The sequence below is a fragment of the Hypomesus transpacificus genome, chromosome 1, assembly GCF_021917145.1.
Source record: "Hypomesus transpacificus isolate Combined female chromosome 1, fHypTra1, whole genome shotgun sequence".
Taxonomy (NCBI): Eukaryota; Metazoa; Chordata; class Actinopteri; order Osmeriformes; family Osmeridae; genus Hypomesus; species Hypomesus transpacificus.
In genome coordinates, this window is record NC_061060.1 from 7,736,994 (window position 1) to 7,758,126 (window position 21,133).

Below are 21,133 nucleotides of genomic sequence, written 5' to 3' on the forward strand. Positions count from 1 at the left end.
CCTCCGTAATGACACTGAAAGAGCAAAGTGGAGTCCAGATTACTAAGTATTAGGGCTGCATCCTAAATCAACCACATGAAAAAAAAACTACTAATCCCAGGAGATGCTGTGGCTGACCGCAGAACCTGGTTGACTGAGAGACAAGGAGCTGATGTACTGTGGTAGGTAGGGGGAGGTGGAGGATGTAGTCCAGAAGCCTACTGTTGGTGTCGGCTTCCCTCGCTGATGAGTCTGTTCAATATAACTGCTTTGTATGCTCAAGGCAAAGCACAGGTCCTCCTCACACAGGGTCAGACGCTGCCTTTAACTACACAAGCCTCATCACATCATACTGTATTCATAACCAGCAAAGAAGCTTGTTGACCTCGCTAGTTTAAAGTCTGATGTGGTTATAATTCTTCAAAGCTTAGCCGGTGAATAACCGCCAAATAACTTTCCAATACATGTCACCTTCTTCCTTTCAGAATAAAGGGCCGTTCAGCAGCCTGCCTCTTCCCAGAGCACAGCTGCTGCTGCCTGGGCCTGGCGTGGCTGGCAGAGGACCGGAGGAGCATGGGGGAGGCTCAGGGTGTAGGGGAGGAGGAAGGTTCCAGAAATTCACCCCCCGCGCTGGAGCCTCTGCAGGGCTCTGGAGGGCTCTCGGAATGCGTGAGCGCTAATTTCAGACTGAGGCGGCCACCCTTCGCCTTCCACCCTCCCTCCTCCTCTTCTCCCAGCAGCCCCAATCGCCGCTCGACAGCCCCTCCAGAAACCCTGGCACTGCCCCACCCCTCGGAGAGAGGGTCAGACACTCCTGTCGGCTGGAGTGGATTGGAGTGGGAGGCGCCACTTCTGGCAGACGGGGGTGACCGAGAAAATTATTAAAATGGAGGAGGGTGGGTGGGCGGGTGTGGGGGGGAGGCATGGTGAGGAGGGACAGAGCATGGGGTGCTGGGAGAAAGGCTCTCCTTTTAATTTACTAATTAACCATGCAAATGAAATCTTAACAGGCTGCTCAGAGGCAGGCCTCAGGGGGAGTAGACTGGCATTAGTGCTTGATTATACTCTGTCCACAGAGGAGAGAGAGAGAGAGAGAGAGAGAGAGAGAGAGAGAGAGAGAGAGAGAGAGAGAGAGAGAGAGAGGGAGAGAGGGGGAGAGAGAGAGGGAGAGAGAGAGAGGGGGAGGGGGGAGAGAGGGAGATGGAGAGAGGGAGAGAGATGGAGAGAGAGAGAGAGATGGAGAGATGGAGAGAGAGAGAGAGAGAGAGAGAGAGAGAGAGAGAGAGAGAGAGAGAGAGAGAGAGAGGGCAAGGCGAGAGAGCGAAAAAGGAGGACAAATGGAGGAGAAGAATGGGGAATGTCTGGGCTCTTGACAGTGTGACACAAACTCAAACACACACACACACACACCATTTCATCTGGTCACCAAGCAGTCATTTGCACTGTTACAGTACATTCTTACTGTACAAATCACACACTAGAACACTGCATATGATATATGGCATTTACCCTAAGCTTGTTTTACTGCTTTGTGTGTAAGTGCTTTTGTCCCTGCTGAGAGATAGCCTGTGCTCTGGAACACAATGGCCAGCATGCATCACCAGGGTGAGTGCCACAAATAGACAAAAGATGCTGCGAGTCCTAGAAAATGTGAACAATTTCCAGCACTCAAGCAATCTCTAGACCCTTGTGGAACATAAAACACAAACATCCACTCTTGCCAAATCACCCCACACCCTCCTCTCCTCTCACCCCTCCTCCCCACACCCTCCTCTCCTCTTACCCCTCTTCCCCACACCCTCCTCTCTTCTCAACCCCTCCCCACACCCTCCTCTCCTCTCACCCCTCCTCCCCACACCCTCCTCTCCTCTCACCCGCCCTCCCCACACCCTCCTCTCCTCTGCCCTCCCCACACCCTCCTCTCCTCTCACCCCTCCTCCCCACACCCTCCTCTCATCTCACCCGCCCTCCCCACACCCTCCTCTCCTCCGCCCTCCCCACACCCTCCTCTCCTCTCACCCCTCCTCCCCACACCCTCCTCTCATCTCACCCGCCCTCCCCACACCCTCCTCTCCTCCGCCCTCCCCACACCCTCCTCTCCTCTCACCCCTCCTCCCCACACCCTCCTCTCCTCTTACCCCTCCTCCCCACACCCTCCTCTCACCCGCCCTCCCCACACCCTCCTCTCCTCTCACCCCCCTCCCCACACCCTCCTCTCCTCTCACCCCCTCTCCCCACACCCTCCTCTCCTCTCACCCCACACCTCCTCTCCCCTCGCTCCGCTCCTCCGTACCTTGAAGACGTCCTGTGTGTCGTCCATGCAGTACACCCTGATGTTGTACTCCAGGGTGGAGCAGTAGGCGTCGGAGAAGAGGACCAGACGAAGGCGCTTGGCGGCGGCCATGTTGAGTGACTCGCCCACCAACGCGAAGCGGCCCAGCTGCTCCGAGAACACCCGGCAGGTCTCCACCTCCAGCTGGCAGTAGTAGGGGTCCGACGCCAGCTCCTCGCCCATCTGCAGCACGTCCTGGGATGGGGGACACGTAGGGGTCACAGGTCACAGGTGGGCAATGTGTCAGGGGTCAGAGGCTACTGTTCAGCCCCACGCTGTGTGTGTTCATTTAGAGTCAGTTTTAGGGTGCTGCAAATGGATGAGTACCCTAAAATCCCTTAGGTGTGTCCAGGTTCCAAACCATCACCTACAAACACACTTCTCTGCACACACACACACACACACACACACACACAAACACACACACACACACACACACACACACACACACACACACACACACACACACACACACACACAGAACTACAGATCCTATAGAACACTGTCAATTTACTAAATAATTCATGAACAAGGTATTCAATTGACATGAAAGGAGACTCCGATAGTTTCCTGGCAAGAACGGTTTTCTAAAAAAGAGAGAAAAGAGACACAGTAAGTCCAGTACATATTGGATTACGGGGATTTTCGTCGGCCTTTAGGAATTTGTTCACAAATGTGGTGGGAACTTGCTGCTTCATCCTCCAAATAACACAATTAGCAGAGAAAGGAGAATTGCCTGCTCCACAAAGCTGTGCAAGAACTACCTAAATAGCCAACCCTTCCATTCCCAGGACACCTAGAGGCACACTGGCGCGACAGCATGCTTCTGATTATGTCATCAAAACTACAACCTTATGAGGAATACAAAGATAGACACAGAATTACAAGTTGAACCAATGTAAACCAACAATTCAAATAACAGTATATCTGAAAGTATTCTAAGTATTGTAGATCAAATCAGACAATCTATAGCTACACTGCATGTGCTCTCTGATTTACCACAGAAACTGAGGGCAAAATGAAAAACCAAGTTATTAGCATTAACAGTAGATCTATAGTATCAGTAGATGACACATTGGGCCCAAGGTGATGATACATTCTCTACAAGTCCTCCTCTCCAGTAAACTGAGTCGTTCTGTCCCTCCTGCCTAGTGCAGCTGCTAAACACCCCGCTCTTCCTACGATATCACTTCCTCTGGCAGGATCGACCCAATACTAGTTCTCATCAATGGAATTAGTAATGACACCGTTCATTTCCTACGCAACCACAATGAAGTCTGACTTTTTCATCATCTTAATAATTCTCAGACTGCACTGGAGTGGAGAGATCCACTGGCTCAATTACCTATCCGCTCAATATCCACATGCAATTCATTTCCCCATCTCCCACCCACCTTTGCTCTCTTCCTCTGTTTATCTCTGTCCTTTACTCAGTGCTCTCCATCCCTCTATCACACATACCACTTTAATTCTTCTCCCTTTCTGAGATGAGATCTACCCTGTATTACCAGCTCTATACACCTCCCATCTCTATCTCTCCCTCATGCATTTTCTATCTCGCTCTCGTCTCTTCCGTCCCTCTCTCTTTCTCTCTATCTCGTCCCCCGACCCCTCCCTTTCGCTCTCTCTGTCTGTTCTCTCGTTCCCAGGTCCACCTGCCCCCCTAGGCCCCCACACCTCCCTCCAGCGGTGGTGGGCCAGCCTGCCGGGCTATATTTGGGCCAGCTGATGATTAAAAGTGCTGGTCTAACCTCAGCCTCAGACAGGCCAATCCATCCCACAGACACCCCACCGCCTCCCCACGCAGGAGGCTGAATAATTTATGCACAATATCGAACATGAAAGAGGACCTACTACCCCCTGTCTCTCCTCTAACTACCCCTCCCCCCTCCCCACCTTCCACCCCCACCAACCGCAATCACCTTGCCTTGGTGTTCCGCTATTCCATCATCTTCCCAGTAACGAGAAAGCCCCCTCCCCCACCCTAACTCCAAACCAAGACCCCCCCCCCCCCCAAAGCACAAAGCCCCCTTCAGTGATGGGGAGAGGGGCCATAGCAATAAACCCTGGTCTAGATCAGAGATCAGACTCACTGACACGGGGCCCCGCTTCGAGGCTCTCAGACGAAAAAACGGTTATCAGATATTCAGATGGAGCCAAGTGCTGCGGTGTAGGTGCTAAATGATATTCTCACTGAAATACTTGCAAGCCTGCTGCTATGGGAGCAGAAGTGATAATGAATAGAACTTCTATATTGAAGAGACACCTTGGAAATCTCGATTTCCCAGTTAATCACCCTTCCATGCACCCATCCCAATCCTCCGACCGTCCATCCATCCATCCGCTCATCTATCTGTCCTTCCATCGGTCCATCCCTTGTGCACCAGGCTGGTGCAGGGCTGAGTCCCGTCTCTCTCTCTGCAGTGGCTTCCCCAGCTGCTGTGCAACAGGGTTAATGTGTTCTCCATGGGCAGTCCCCGACCCACTCACCTCCCACACGCCCTCATAGTTCTGCTTCTTGAGGCGCACGGCCCAGTTGTCAGGGCTGGCGTCGGAGCAGTGGTCCATGGTCATGATGACGGGCCGGGTCAGAACCACCCCTGGGGGCCCACAACTCACGATGGGGCTCAGCAGGGTCTGGCAGCCCGCCAAGGGTAACCTGGATGTGGACGGAGGGGCGGGAGGGCAGAAGGTCACGGGGCGGTAGGCGGGACAGGAAGGGTGGGGGAGATGGATGAGAGGAGAGGAGAGAAAAAGAGAGGCAGAAAAATAGAAGGCAAAAAAAGAAGAAAGAAATCATGAGCATAAAAGTGCGAGATAGGGAGTTTTGCCACCATCTGAATGCACCCTAGAAAGTAGAAAATTCTAAGTAAAGTCAAATTCAAAACAATAATTCAACCTAGCTTCGGTAAAACAACATTATTCAGTACCATTTTACATAATGCCTTCCCTCTGAAAAGACCACAGTCTCTGAGGAGGGAAACATGAAAGCAGCAGAGCCCCAGCAACGGAAGCACCGTGCCGGCCGCGGGACCAGGGAACACGGCCAAGTCAGCGGGCCTGAGAGCCAGGGAGACGCACCTTAAATCCTCCTTCCTCTGGAGTGTCAGGTAGATCTCGTAGATCTTCCCTCTGGGGATGGCCTCGGGAGGAATGAGCAGGCTGATGCCTAATGCAAAGGACAAAGGTGGGAGAGACGGCGGGCTCGTTTGTTCTGTGGGACACAGCGCACTTTTATCATTCCACAAAGAGGACCCAACCACACGCCCTAAACTGTGTGGATGGGAAAACAACAGCACATCCATCCTGAAGGTCAGAGACACCCTCCACCAGCTCCACAGCCCCGTATCTTCGCATCCCCTTCCCCCACAGTTAACAATTAGTGGAAACAAAAGGCCGCATCGAGACATCTTTTACATGTCCTCTGCCTGCCGCATACTGTAGCAGATAATTGAGACAGAGGAACAGACCACTCAGAGGAAATTGCCGTTCCCCCAGAGAGAAGGGAAATACACCTTAGAGAGCAGCTAGAGCTGTCTAAAGCAGGCTGAGTGTCGCCATTTGTGTGGATGCTCATCGTACAATTATCCACTTTAAATCCCATTTAAGATTCAGATCAAACAGGGGAAGACGGGGGAGGAAAACAATCTGAAGTGCCTCTGTACAGTTTGGTGACGCAAACATCCTCCAGAGTGCCGTTCGAGTGTATGTGTTTTCTTAAAACAATGTATTGTGTTCATAAAACACATCTGCCTCCGTCTGTTGACATTAAGTGTCTAAATGAACTCTGGGAAAATGTGCGTGTGCGACTGGATATACGCAAGCTGTGTCTGGGACCTAGTGAGTAGCCCAGCTGAGCAGTTGGGTTTAAGGTAACCCATGCATGCAATAACCACCAAATGAGAAGGGGAGCAAATGAGAGAGAGAGATGTGGAGTAAGACAGATGTGTAAGACAGAGAGAGAGAGAGTAAGGGTTAGGGTGTGTGTGTGGGTGAGGGGGGGGGGTGAGTATGGCTTGCAGACCAGTACAGAAAGCCACTCACCCTCCAGATACTGGCGCTAGTCGTGTTCTACCATCTGATTGCACTAATCAGGACGACGGCTCGAAACACAGGCCAGAACCTTGGCTTTCCTGCTCCGTTATATAACCACATCATTCAGCTCATGTGAAGCGGAGGAGAGAGCCGAGAGGAGGAGGAGAGCGAAGCGGGGATGACCACGGAAGACTCTTTATCTGTTATCTGCAGAGGTCCTTATGCTCAATCTGGGCTTTTAACAGACAGCCCAGGCTCGTCCTTAATGCCCCTGGCGTCGGCCATGAATCTGACCAGCCATGACAGAAAGAAGCGGTCTAATTGGGGTAATTTGTTCCGTGGTCTATTCTAGGAACCTAACCCTGTGTTCTCCAGCACTCTGATTCTCTCCTGGCAATTAGTGCTCTTGTTCATATGTCACTAATCATGTATAAAAGTACCCTGCTTCTTACAATAATCCACTGTTCGGTATAAAGTAGATAATAGGACGGCTAGAGAATGGGTGATGGAAGTGAACGTGCACTCATACGTTGATGATTAGGGTACTGGAACATTTGCCCATTCACAAGCAGATGTATATTTACATTTCATCATATTCAAATGTATCAAAAGGTACAATGGTTGGGTAGTCCAACTTTGGTGTAATATGACAGTGTGTGGGTTCTCTCTCTCCTCCCCTCTCCTCTCCTCTCCTCTCCTCCCCCCCCCCCCCATTTCAACCTCCTGTTCTCTGGCCCTTTGGGACCACTCACCGTGTCCCTGGCAGAGATAGGATCTAGTCTCAACATCATGATGAACCCACGGTCAGGCAGGCAGTTAAGGACCAGACTTAATTAGCGTGATCAGCTCCTGCCTTGGCCAAAGAACGGGATCGAGTTGCAGCAGTCTTAGCTGAACCCATCATCAGTGTGAAACCACTAGAGCAGGGCCGAGCACAGGGCTGGTCTAACACAGGGCTGGTCTAACACAGGGCTGGTCTAACACAGGGCTGGTCTAACACAGGGCTGGTCGAGCACAGGGCTGGTCTAACACAGGGCTGGTCTAACACAGGGCTGGTCTAACACAGGGCTGGTCTAACACAGGGCTGGTCTAACACAGGGCTGGTCTAGCACAGGGCTGGTCTAGCACAGGGCTGGTCTAACACAGGGCTGGTCTAACACAGGGCTGGTCTAACACAGGGCTGGTCTAACACAGGGCTGGCCTAACACAGGGCTGGTCTAGCACAGGGCTGGTCTAACACAGGGCTGGTCTAACACAGGGCTGGTCTAACACAGGGCTGGTCTAACACAGGGCTGGTCTAACACAGGGCTGGTCTAACACAGGGCTGGTCTAGCACAGGGCTGGTCTAACACAGGGCTGGTCTAACACAGGGCTGGTCTAACACAGGGCTGGTCTAACACAGGGCTGGTCTAACACAGGGCTGGTCTAACACAGGGCTGGTCTAACACAGGGCTGGTCTAGCACAGGGCTGGTCTAGCTATGAGGGACATCTTCCCAGAGAGGATGAAAACATGGCCAGGACTTTATTTTACAGCTTGCTTTGAGGCAATTCCATAATGTAATTCTTCCATCTCGTAATTACTTATACAGGAAGAAGAGCTATTTATTTAGTAACCGTTTATCTTTCTTTACTTGTTTCTAGGTACCATTTCCTAGAGAGTAAAAAAAAAAGCTTTAGGCAGTAATACTTGAGAGCCTGTGATTCATCCTATTATAATGTTCCGGTTAGGCCCATTTGTTATGCATGAAAGTAGTACACAAGCTCTCTGCGGTATCCTGTCTACCAGGGAAGCACCCACCTGTGTTGGGGAGGGTCAGTCGCCCCCCCAGGAAGTTGAACGTTCCGTAGGTGGCGTTGGCAACGTCGCGCGGCAGCGTTTTAAAGTAGGTCTGGGTAGACAGCCTGCTCATGAACTCGGCAGGGTCGGAGGTCAGCTTGCCGTTGTGCAGCGTGTGGGAGCCGTTGGGCAGAGGGTCCAGGAGAGGCCCGTTGGTCATGGAGAACTTGGCGGTGTTGTCGTGGCGCGAGCGCAGGGTACCTTGGTAACTGGTGGTGGTGGTGGTTAGATCAGGCTGGATGGTAAGCAGATGGGAGTTCTCTATTAGAACAGAAACAGACAGGAGCACAAGTGAAGATCTCCAGCCATGGGGGAGGTGGTGGTTCCTACGCTGGTCAGACACTCAGAGCATTGTGGGTAGAAGAGCAACTGGAGGCTATCATTAGAAATACACAGTAATATGCATACACACACACATACCAAAAAGAAGCACACAGACACACACACACATACACAGATATACCCCCCCCACACACATACACACACACATATCTACACGTATATATATATATACACACACACCCACACACTCAGACATACATATACCCCCCCCCACACACACATATATATACATATATACACACACACACACTCAGACATACACACGCACGCACACACGCACACACGCACACACACACACACACACACACACACACACACACACACACACACACACACACACACACACACACACATACACACACACAAACATACACTCAGACAAAGACAGACAGACAGTAATTTCATCCTAAGCCAGTCAATTCTTTGCCTCTCTCATGCAACCACAATCAATTCCAAACAGAAGTCAGGGGAAGCTAAGCAGTCGCAGTTTAAAGAGGCTTTCTCATTGTGATTTGCAGACTCCACTTTCCACTGCTCGTAGTGACAGTACGTGGGGACAAAAGCAGACGGTTTTCACAGGGGCATCAAGCCCCACACACAAAACACTGACAACATAATGACACTAATGTGGAGGAAAATACAAAAGTCAATTCCTACCCTATGCCAAAACACACTACCCCCACTGACACACTCAAAACTTGACTGTACCACACCAGCAGACTCAACACACCCCTATTCCGACACCCTACTTTACCACAGCGATACACAAAACACCATCCCACCGACACGACGCAACACTAACACAACATACCCTCAGAACAGTACACACACACGCACAGGCACAGAGGGCGAGACGGGGGGAAGTGGACAGAGGGAGGGGGACCCGACGACGAGACAAGAGGTAGAACAAAGAACAGTATCCTACTGCTGCGAGGAGGGGGCGGTGGCCTGCTGTGGCGAGGCCGGGGGCGGGGCGCCCACACACCTGGCTTGCTGGGCTTTATGCCCATGGGCTGGAAGCCGGTGGTGAGGATGGACGAGTCGGCCACGTCAGCGTCCAGGCCCTCCTTCTTGCGCCGGTAGACCAGGACCACCACGGTGAGCAGCAGGGTGAGGCAGAGGGCCACCGCCACGATGCCCACGTACAGGGCCACGTCCTCGGCCCCGCTCGCTGCTGGGGGCGGGGGGGGGGCGGGGGGGAAGGGAGTCGGGAGGGGGAGAGACAGAGGAGAGGTGGGTTACATTTGGGTTACGGGGGGGGGGGGGGGTTGGGGCGGAGCAGTCATAACAAGATGAAGGACTTTTCGATGCGTGTCAAATCTTATCATAACCAATTTACATAATTCAGACTCATCCACCACATATTTCCGAGTGAAGACAACTGGAACATTTTGTTTTTGGGTTGTTTCATTACTTACATCAGTCACATGGACATTCGACCATTGAACATTTCTTCCTGGTTGTCACACTGTACACCAGATGAGGTAGAGCCCCCCCCCCCCCCCCCCCCCCCCCCCCCGGGGGCCCATCAATAGATAAGAGTGTTCCAGTTCTGTCCCCAGTAAGTCACACAGACATGTGCATTTCACCAGAAGCCCTGAAGACAACTCCCAGCATCCCCTGGCACTCCTGCCCAGGTCCTCAGTGGGACTGTAGAATTACACATCCACCCCCAGACGAGAACAGGAGACAAAAGCAGGATTTGCTTACAAAGAACTTCAAAACTTTTTATTGACGCGCTCTCTCTTTTTTTCTGTTTCCCTCTCTCCTTCTCTCCCTCTCTCTCAACCCCCCCCCCCCCTGCCCTCTCTCTGTGAGCCCACGGCATGGGGATGAGTGCTAAGCCCTCACAAACAGCAGACTTATTCCTAGGCGTCTAATAAGAGGCTGGAGTCGAAGGCTGGGGAATGGGATTGTCCACGGCTGTCTCCGAGGGGCCGGGGCTGAGGGCTGTGGGAGGGGCTGAGGGGAGGGGCTGCTGGAGACTCTCCCCACAGCGCCCTGGACGACGGCCATTGTCGCTGCCAAGCACGGAGGCGTATTTCTGTCTATTGAACGCTCACAGTCAATGTTGGGGACAGAGTCGCCGTCACTCTGAGTGATGCGCCAGTGTGTGTGTGTGAGCGTGTGTGGTTGTGGATGAGAGAGAGAGAGATAAGAGGATCTGGATAAGAGCGTCTGCTAAATGGACTAAATGAGAGAGAGAGTGAGGAAGAGAGAGTGTGAGAGAAACAGGAAGAGAGCGTGCGAGAGGGAAAAGCGAGTGAGAAAGTGCAGAAGAAGGAGAGAGAGAGAGAGAGAGAGAGAGGAGAGAGAGAGAGAGAGAGAGAGAGAGAGAGAGAGAGAGAGAGAGAGAGAGAGAGAGAGAGAGAGAGAAACACGTGTAAAAAATATTTAGAGGCCAAATCAAACGTGGCCATGATTAAAACATGACATATTTTGGATGAATCTCTCCGTCACTAGCTGTTTGTTTGTTACAATGTACAGCCTAACTTTATCTGTGGAAACTGTGTTCATAACCTTGGAAACGCACCAGCTTGACAAGTTTTAATTGGTGTTGATGAATCTGTGACTGAGAATGGTGGTATATAATTAGCAGAAAGACCGACACGTCTGAAGAAAAAGGGAAAAAACGACATTCTCCAAGGGCACATAATTGTTTTCCTCGTCCTCCTTTGCCATTTTTCTCTTATGGGAGTCTTCTCAGTGGACGTTAAAAGAAACACCAACATCTAGATCTCACAGTCTTCTCTATGTAACGTGCTACCTTAAATAGCAGGAACAGGAAGCCAACTGTCACAGAGTTTGAATGACAAGACGTCGATTCAGAACGAGTTAGGAGAGACAAACACGTGTCTCGCTGTATTGACATCAGGTCATGAAAGCCTTTTATAAGTGACATGCTTTTGGTATGGTTTACGTCCCCCTCCATATTACCCCCCCCCCCCACTATTGAACAGTCCTAAATGTATAAGCTTGGAAAAACTAATCTGGAGCACGTGACCTAAGTGGTCGAGGCTATTAGTCCCCTTCAGCTAATTGAAAGAACACCCCAGAGGGGATTAATGAAGTGTATCTTCGTATTGTGTGTACGTTTATGAGGTCCACTCGTAAAACAGCGACTTACTGTGAAGTGAACTAGAGAGTCAACAACAACCCATAGCAAGGAGATTGTGTTCCCTCCACATACACACACACGCACGCACACTGCTCATAGGGTAAACATGGCCCTGGATGTCTCATGTTGTTTGCCGTCTAAGGGCATGCCAAAATGCACCTCACTGACCTAAGAGTGCAGAAATCTAATACCTCTCTCAGTCTCCTCCCCCCCTCCCCACCTCTGTCTCTCCCCCCCCCCCCTCTCTCTCTTCCTTACTCTGCAGATCCCCCTGTTCCATCTTCAATGTTTAACCAATCGTCGGCTTTGTCCCAGGCTCTTTCCCTCACTCTCTTTCTCTCATCCGCCTGATCTCTCTTCTCTTTGCCGCCCCCTTCGTTCTCATTTGTTCTCTCTCTCTCTCATTCCGCCTGTAATCTCTCCAGACTTATCTGAGCACTGCTACCCCTGGATTTATCAGTCCCAGCAGGTGTGTCAGACGAGTGCTCGTCCATGCTAACCTGAGCCCCGACCAGACATCTGCCTGGGCCCCGCATGGCCCCATGTATCGATCTACACCGGAAGGGCCAACAATTGAATGGACGTCCGTCACGCTTTAATTGACACAGCTAATCAAGTTTTATAATTGGATGGCTCCTTAATTTCCCCTCCAACGCTTTCTCCCTCCCTCCCTCCCTCTCTATCTCCATCTCTCTATCTCTATCTTTACTCCATCCCCCTCCATCTCTACCCCACCTCCATGTGCTTCTGCCCCTCTGCCTCATTAAATTATCTTTCTCTTCCACATAATTAGAAAAAACACATTCTGTCCCCCTGTAAGTTCTCTGTGTCTCTCTCCCTCTCCTCCTGTGTCACCATGGTATCTCTCTCTGTGCCTCTCACCCTATGTCTCTCAATACATACTTGTCTTTCCCACTGTATTTCTCCCAATGTATCTCTCTGCCTGCGTCTCCCTGTTTCTCTCACCCAGTCTCTCTCTCCCTGTCTCTGTCTCCCTGTCTCTCTATCCCTGTCTCTGTCCCTGTCTCTCTCTCCCAGTCTCTCTCTCTCCCTGTCTCTCTCTCTCCCTGTCTCTCTCTCTCCCTGTCTCTCTCTCTCCCTGTCTCTCTCTCTCCCTGTCTCTCTCTCTCCCTGTCTGTCTGTCCCCGTGTCCCTACAGTCCTATGGAGCCTAGGAGGAGCTTCAGGGCAGGGTTATTATGAAACACATAATCCCTGTCTTTACAGAGAAACAGACCTCTGTAGACGTTTGGTGTTTCCAAACGTCTCGAGTTTTCGAGTTGGAGCTGGTATTGTACCCGAGTCTGTGTGTCTATGGGTACTGTTACACCCCCTGAAATGTACCCCCCCATTTCCCCCATTCCCCCCCTTTCCTCTGTGCCGCCCACGTTGATAAATAAAGGCGATGCAGCCTCCTGCACCTCTCCCCTGGGCATTTATCAAGAGGCTGGAGAGTATATTTCATCCCATGGCCAGTCGCAGTCATTTCCCCAGACGATGAATAACGCTGGAGTTCTTAAGGTCATGGAAATATGGCCAGTAAAACTCTCAAAGTGAACGTGACCATTACTGTCTCCACAATGCAGTCGTTTCATCCCCATGGACGTCACAATGAAATATGGTCCGGAATAAACGCCCGCTCGTATTTCAGCGGCGAGCCCATTACCACGCTCTGTTCCTCCAAACAAACCAACGATTAAACGCTAACAGCTCTGATGTCAAATTAGCAAGCCCATCGCCACATACGAAAACAGACACATAACAAATTTGTACTCCAACAGTACTTTGTATCATTTCTAATTTGCTCAAAATACAGTGTTTTTGCTAATTGAACGTCATTGACTCTCGTCAGTTACTCTAATTAAGTCAAATAATCATGTTGATGTTGTCCTAATTCAACGCGACTGTCAGGACAAGCCTCTTCTCCTCTACAATCCGCTAGGTGCCCTCCAACACCTGGTAGCCATTTTGGATTAGGCTCGGCGCCAAGTCGTTCATTATTTTCCAACAGAGATTTCTGGGAGCGTTATCTTTGTGGCTTCGTTTGCTTTATAAAAGCCATCCAGCCTGGGCTAAGGGTTAGGAGATGAAGCACTCGGTATCTCCTGCAGCCTCTGCGAGAGATGGGCCCAGAACATTTCGGTAACAACCTCGCATTCTCAAGCACGCTAAGTGAACAACTATACCCTGGTCTGACACGTGGTGTTTAATGAGAGAGTTTAGAGATACGTTTGTGGGATGCTAAGACTGAGGAAAGTCAAAGAGCCTGCATGCCTCACCCAATAATCACATCATTAAATCCCACAGGGAGCGATAATGAGGGCTTCTGTTTGAGGAGGACTTTTAGTTACAGTAATAGCTCCGAGACGAGACTGCTGACTGGACTAACCATGCTGATGTTTGGATTATTACAATACAGTACTTCACACAGCTATAGCATGGAAACAGAACCGACTCTGAACAAAACTGACTTCAGAGGGGACAACACTCTGCCAGCCACACTGTGTGTGTGTGTGTGTGCGTGTGCACGCGTGTTTATACTAACTAGCATTTCTGTATGGGCGTGTCTTCACTGTGGGTAGATGCTAGTGACCTTTGATGATGGTCTGACTGAACTCACTGGATCACTGCTACACACACACACACCCGCGCACCAGACGTCAACATCACAGTCCAGATGAAGCCCTCTTAGCATCCCATGCAGGGGTGATGTCAGTCTGAGGGCGATTCAGAACGTCTTCATTTATGCAGTGGGCGGCGTACACCACGCTTCGTCCCCATGAAACCACGTGCTTCCGCACACAAACAGCCCCCTGCTCACGCTAGCTCACGCTCCGTCACACAGAGATGCCTCGTGTCCCCCCCCCCCCCCCCCCCCGGGGCGGGGCCGGAGAGCCGGCGTGGCGGTGGCCCGCGTGGCGGACGCCAGCGCTCCCTCTTTCATGTCCATCTGGTCGCGGGGCGAGTCCCACAGTGCTATGTTCCACTCAGCTGCCAGCCCCCAGCCTGGACGCTGCTAATCCTGACAATATGGCTCCTGTTAAGAACCACGGAGGAGGGCTCGCTCGGCTCGAGCCAAAGACGGGAAGTATAAGCACACACTCGCGGCATCACACGTGCGCGCCATCACGCCCATGCACAGATGAAAAAAGCAGGCGTGGGCGCGCACCGACATATGCGCCCGCATGCACGGACGTGCACACACACACACACACACACACACACAGACACCTCCTGGGTGTATTTTTTCATGGATGATTTGACCTCAGCGTGGTGTGATATTTAATCTGCCAGATTGTGTTTTATAATCCGACCAGGGAGACCGTCTAATTCTCGGGTCTATTCATAGGTCAGAGAGAATCCCCCTCCACCCCCCCCCCCCCCCCCCCCCTCCCCTCTCGCTGTGTTCAATTCCCTGTAGCATGCAGCGCCTGTGTGCGTGCGTGTGTGTGTGTGTGTATCTTGGGATGCTACCTCAGCAGAACCCTAGCATGACATTGACCGTACGACACTCAGCTGGGTCCTGAACCGCAGTACAGCACCGACGAGTCCCCGAGGTTGGTACTTACTCTGGGGGCACTGCTCGCTGGTGCAGTTGAGGGACTGGAGGTCGATGCCCTGGCAGTCTTTGCCCCCCGTGCCAGGCAAGGGCTGGGTACACTCCCTGCTCCTCCACATGGAACATTCCGCCCCGCACGCCGACCACTTGCTCCACTCACTCCAGCCTCCATCTACTGGACACACACACAGAGGACAGAGGGTCAGGGAGGCGCGCGCACGCACGCACGGTGGCACACTCAGACCCACACACAAGCACGCCCCCCCACACAGTCACATCAAACCCATTCCGACATCCATTGCGAGCGGTTCATGAATCCGTTGTGTCTGATGGCGAAGAGTGAGGCAGACAGACAGACTGATCGCATACATGCGGAGCTGTCTCATACAAACAAGTAATAACCCCGCAAGAGGACCCGCCTAAAACACATTAAAATACAGTCAAGAGGCATGAGGAACATCAAAGCAGCGCTGAATGTGTGCAAGGCTGTGGTTTCATACTGGGCAACAGTGATACATGGAAGACAGCAAATCATGTGGCTCATTCAAAACATACTGACGACACACACACACACACACACACACACAAAGACACACATACAAATACAATAACCAAAGTGTGTCCCGTTGACGAGCGTAAACACACTCCATCTGTCCCTGCTTGCCATGTTTGGCTCTCCACATGAAAATAGTGTGGGTTGTGAGCCCCCCCCCCCCCCGTGCTGGTGTAGCTCTATTCTGGAGGCGTTGGCGCCCAGATGCGTTCTCCCTGCATTCATCCCGTGAACCTGCCAGCGCCTGCATTCCTCATTCACCTGTTGTTATGGAGACACACACAAATACACTTTCCACACCACCCTATGTTTAGCAGGTTAGGAGCATAGGTGTCGGACATTATAGAGAGGGTAGATGCTGGGAGCTAATGTCAGCAAACTAGAGAAAGAAAGAGAGCGAGAGAGATGGAAATGGAGAGAAAAAGAGAGATAAGGAGGGGGGGGGGGGGGGAAAGGAGAGCAAAAGAGAGAGGGAGGGAGGGAACAATAACGACATCGCACACAGCCAACTCTGATAGACCCTGCAGGATGATACCATTATAATAAACAACATGAACCAGATGATCATGAGTGTGCTAGCGCACTGAGGAGTCCGGGCAGGCGCCGGGCGGCGGGGAAATATGGCACCTGCCGTGCGCCCTGCAGAGACGGAGGCCATTTTGCGAAGGTGAGGGTAATAGTATGTGCAGCTGGCCGGGGGGGGCCAGCTGGGAGTGATATTGGTAGTGACACGCTAGCTGACCAGGGGAAGGTTAGCTGAGGGCTAATGGGAACATGCGGCGTAAAAACTGACGTGAATCAGAGAGCCCGGGGAACTCGTGCTCTGACAACACACACACAAACACACCTGCGCACACGCTCGCGCAGCGAACTGGGGGAAAACGCGTACACAAACACACAAACACGGGCAAAGCCATGGAGGACCGCCCCCCCCGCTGACCCAAACCGAGATGCTTTAGTCCTCATTAAGCCTGGCGTGTGTGCGGAGCGGGGGCCGTGATCCTGGAACGTGCGTTTGAACCCTGGAGGTCAGAGTTTGAGCTCCATAAAACAGAAGTGGAGGTGTCGAGGAGGGGAGGGTCCAGGCTGCCTACTGGTATTACACGGTGGGGAGATAATGATGTTATTTAGGCTCCAGGTGTCTGCTGGGCTCTGGTCTGTCTTAATAGGCACGGTGAGAACAGGTGGAGAATATGCTTCCTGTAAATGAAAGGGCCCAAGCGTGTGTGAACGTAAGGTAATGAATGAATTGGTGTGCGAGCAGGTTTGCGGGTGAGTTGGTGTGCTTGACTGTAGAGTGTTTACGCGTACGTGTGTGTGTCTGCGTGCGAGTGGGTGCGTGCGTGAGTGTGTGTGTGTGTGTGTGTGTGTAGGAGTTGCTGACACAGCTCTGGTCTCACTGCAGAACATTCCATTTGGCAGAGAGAGCAGAACCAATCAGATAATTGTCCTTGTTTGGCATTGAGTGGACTGGTCCTGGCGGCTGGGCCTATTATCCCAGGGATGAGTCTGATTGAAGAGGGAATTACAGCCTAATGAATATATTATCAGAGGTTTCACATCAACCCCCCCTCCCCTCCCCCTCGGTTTATCCAGACGAGTGAAACATGGAGATGAGATCAACATCTGGCTTGATGAGGTGACGGAACTCAAACTTCACTTTACTGTCACAAAGCAGAACTAACGACCATGCAGACTGAGGCCTGTGCATCAGCAGACAGGGGAGACTGAGGCCTGTGCATCAGCAGACAGGAGAGGCTGAGGCCAGTGCATCAGCAGACAGGAGAGGCTGAGGCCAGTGCATCAGCAGACAGGAGAGGCTGAGGCCAGTGCATCAGCAGACAGGAGAGGCTGAGGCCAGTGCATCAGCAGACAGGAGAGGCTGAGGCCAGTGCATCAGCAGACAGGAGGGGCTAAGGCCAGTGCATCAGCAAACAGGAGAGGCTGAGGCCAGTGCATCAGCAGACAGGAGAGGCTGAGGCCAGTGCATCAGCAGACAGGAGAGGCTGAGGCCAGTGCATCAGCAGACAGGAGAGGCTGAGGCCAGTGCATCAGCAGACAGGAGAGGCTGAGGCCTGTGCATCAGCAGACAGGAGAGGCTGAGGCCTGTGCATCAGCAGACAGGAGAGGCTGAGGCCAGTGCATCAGCAGACAGGAGAGGCTGAGGCCAGTGCATCAGCAGACAGGAGAGGCTGAGGCCTGTGCATCAGCAGACAGGAGAGGCTGAGGCCTGTGCATCAGCAGACAGGAGAGGCTGAGACACTCAGTTCGAAAAAGAAAAGATGCAGGGGCGGCCCACGTATTTCAAACAACGACAAGAAACCAGAAGTGTGGAAGTGATGAAGTATATAAAGAATAAATGTAAATAAAAGTATTCGAGGACTCAGAGAGGTATTGTGGGTAACGACAGAAGGAGCTCTTCAACTCAATAAAGTAGTTATACTTAATGGACGGCCCCTGTCGAAGTTATTCTTACCCATGCACACAACTATGTAGAGGGAAATAGATCTAAGACTGCTGTGTTTCCTTTGAAGGAAACACAGATGACTTCCAATCATTCAACACAACAGGGTTTAGTCATGGGCCTGGGGTTGGGAGAGGCGAGGGAAAGGGGGGGGGGGACGACAACATAAAAGCCCAGTAGCACAGTAGCAGTGCTGCTGTTCATTCATGTTGTCAAGGACACAAGTAAAGTGGCCCACCTGCTCTTTACTGGACGGCAGGGGGCAGGAGGGTCCCTGAGAGGTGGGTCCATACAGACACAGCAAACAGGCCTGGGAGGCCTGCAGACTCCTGCAGCTCCTCTGTCCTTCACACAACTCCAGGAGGAACACAATTACCTGAGAGACCAGCAGGTACACTCTCCCCTCCCCCCTCCCCACACACACACACACATCCAGGCCCAAACACACGCCTTTCACACAAACACCAATCCAGAGCCGGATTCCCTGCAGCCCCATGTACACCAGAACCAAGTCTACAACACTCCTCACTAAAAGCTTTGGATGTGCAGGACGGAGTGATGGAGTGACACAAGCGCGTGTCACGGCCAGGCTCCGTCACGTCAGGGCTCTCAGGAGCTTCATCCTCAGAGCAGACCTGCTCCTGTGTGATACAGCACACAACCAGGCTGGGGAACAGCCACTGCTGCTGGCCTCCGCCTGCTGGTCGCTGTCCTAGTTTATTAATCCTAATTTGTTTACATCTTATCTATTTCAGACAGAGCTTTATCCATTCTGAGGGAAAACACTCTGAATATAAAAAAGCACAGAGGACTCAATCTAGTCATTTTAGACATTTCCTCGACGGTGGCTTTGACGAGTACCGCGCATATACAAACACACAGTCTTACGTACCAGTCTGCCAGCCCGAGTCTGTTTATTTTCTATCAGGCAAATCAATCTCCCCAGCTCCCCTGCAGCCCTCAGGGATGGTTACACTATTTAAATAATTCACACAAGTTAGACATCTCCTCAGGTTGTTTGTTAGTTATGGGACAACATTTTTTGTCCTCATTTCTCTGCTCTCATTGGACTGTTTTGTTGGTTTAAGTCATGGGCAGAAATGCTACTCTTCAGTAGATGCCTAAGAAAACACGTTTTAATCGTAAACATACCCTACATTCAAATCATGATATATATGTTAATGACAGCCATGAGCATACTGTTTGTAAGAAACTCCCCACTGCGCCACCAGCCCGCTAGCCCTTCAGCCCGCCAGCCACAGTATCTGTAGGAAGGGCTGGTGTGATCTCAGACTCAGCTCTGGCTGACATCTAGTCATGGCTTTCTCCCTCGGCTGTGACCACAAGTCAATGTGGCGGCAAAGTCAATGGAGAGAGGGATGGAGGAGGGAGGCAGACAGGCCAGGAGGGAAGGCATGAGAGGGGGGTGGAGGAGAGTAGCAGGCCAGGAGAAGGCAGGAGAGGGGGGTGGAGGAGAGGAGCAGGCCAGGAGAAGGCAGGAGAGGGGGGTGGAGGAGAGTAGCAGGCCAGGAGAAGGCAGGAGGGAGGGATGGAGGAGAGGAGAGGAGCAGGCCAGGAGGGAAGGCATGACGTGAAGTGAAAGGACTGGAGTGGGAGAGGGTAAGGACACGTGCGGTTCATCTGGCTGGCTTCTTGTCTTGTCTGCCTAGCTGGCTGTCTTGCAAAATGCTTGACTTGGCTGGCAGGCTGTTATTGCTCTCTGATTTTCTCTCCTGACAGTGTGTCTTCAGCATCAGAGCTCCCCAGGCCTCGCTCAGCATGGGGCCCATCTGATCACACACCAGTCCCTGCCAAAACTCTCTGAACTGCTCCAGTATGAACAGTCAAGACTAAAATATGGACCGGACGATTTCCATCCATCTTCTGACAAGAACCTACAGTAGAGAATCCGACATGTCTGTCAGGGGCCGGCTCTCACGCTGTCCCCCAGTCGAACAGACTGCTGGCTGGGTGTGGCTACTTCTGTCCAATACAGCATCGGCTGAATAGAGACGGAGAACGGCAGCCATGTGTCTGGACAGGCAGACAGCTGAGAGGGAAACTGAACATTGTTGTCCAACACAGGAATACATGGCCATAGGCACTGTGACACAAAGCTGTCTGTTGAAAATAGACAAAAAATTATAGTCATTCCAAGTCCGTTTGATATAGAATACTTTTTTGTCATTAATTAAATACAGATCTCTGTTTTCCCCCCTAAAGGGTGTGCAGTGAGTCTGCAGCAGTTTAGCATGGCTGTCAGTACTCTTGAGACAAAACCAACAAGGCCAACAACCATGACTTAGACTTAGTGCTTGAAACATAAAATGGATATGAGAGAAGAGATTTTATGAAGAAATGTTATTCTAAAATTAGACACTGCAAAAACAAACAATACAACAAAATTAAAAACAGCTTGGACGGAATCCAAAATAATTCAGCTTGGATAATTAATGAATCTCTGAAACTAGACCACCAATTTATCATGCAATTTATTTCAGAGTAACACAAACTGCACTCAAGCAAAACTGAATACTCAACACCAACCTATTAATTCCAAGAACAACCAATATTATTCAAATTACTAACCAAATATCTACCGATTTCTAACTATAAACCACCTCTCCCCAAACGATGACAGAGGTGTAGACTCCAGTAAGCTGACTGTCACAGACCTGCCAGGCCCAGTAATAATATCCATTGCAACCCTCTGCCCTCAGAGAGAGTTAAGGATGCTCTGTGCTACACTGAACATGGAATCCTTCCCAGGGTCGTCCTGCTACCCCCGCCCCTACAGCCATTCTGGAAATGGAGATTTATACCTGGTACCGCCACAGTCATTTCTGATAAATCGGAGAGGTTGTCATTTTCTTTTTCTGAAGGGCTGCGGTTGTTGGGTTGTGTGTGTCTGTGG

General features: G+C 51.4%; 1 protein-coding gene across 1 annotated transcript in view; it reads right to left on the reverse strand.

Moving 5' to 3' along the window:
* The window catches only part of unc5a (unc-5 netrin receptor A), a 106,005-nt gene that overhangs the window by 14,074 nt on the left and 70,798 nt on the right, over nt 1-21,133 (reverse strand). The window contains exons 7-12 of the mRNA XM_047021255.1: nt 15,213-15,377; nt 9,452-9,700; nt 8,146-8,445; nt 5,393-5,480; nt 4,802-4,970; nt 2,273-2,506 (exon numbers count right to left, since the gene is read on the reverse strand). Coding sequence (XP_046877211.1) covers nt 2,273-2,506; nt 4,802-4,970; nt 5,393-5,480; nt 8,146-8,445; nt 9,452-9,700; nt 15,213-15,377 — 1,205 coding nt within the window. The remainder of the gene's footprint in view (nt 1-2,272; nt 2,507-4,801; nt 4,971-5,392; nt 5,481-8,145; nt 8,446-9,451; nt 9,701-15,212; nt 15,378-21,133) is intronic.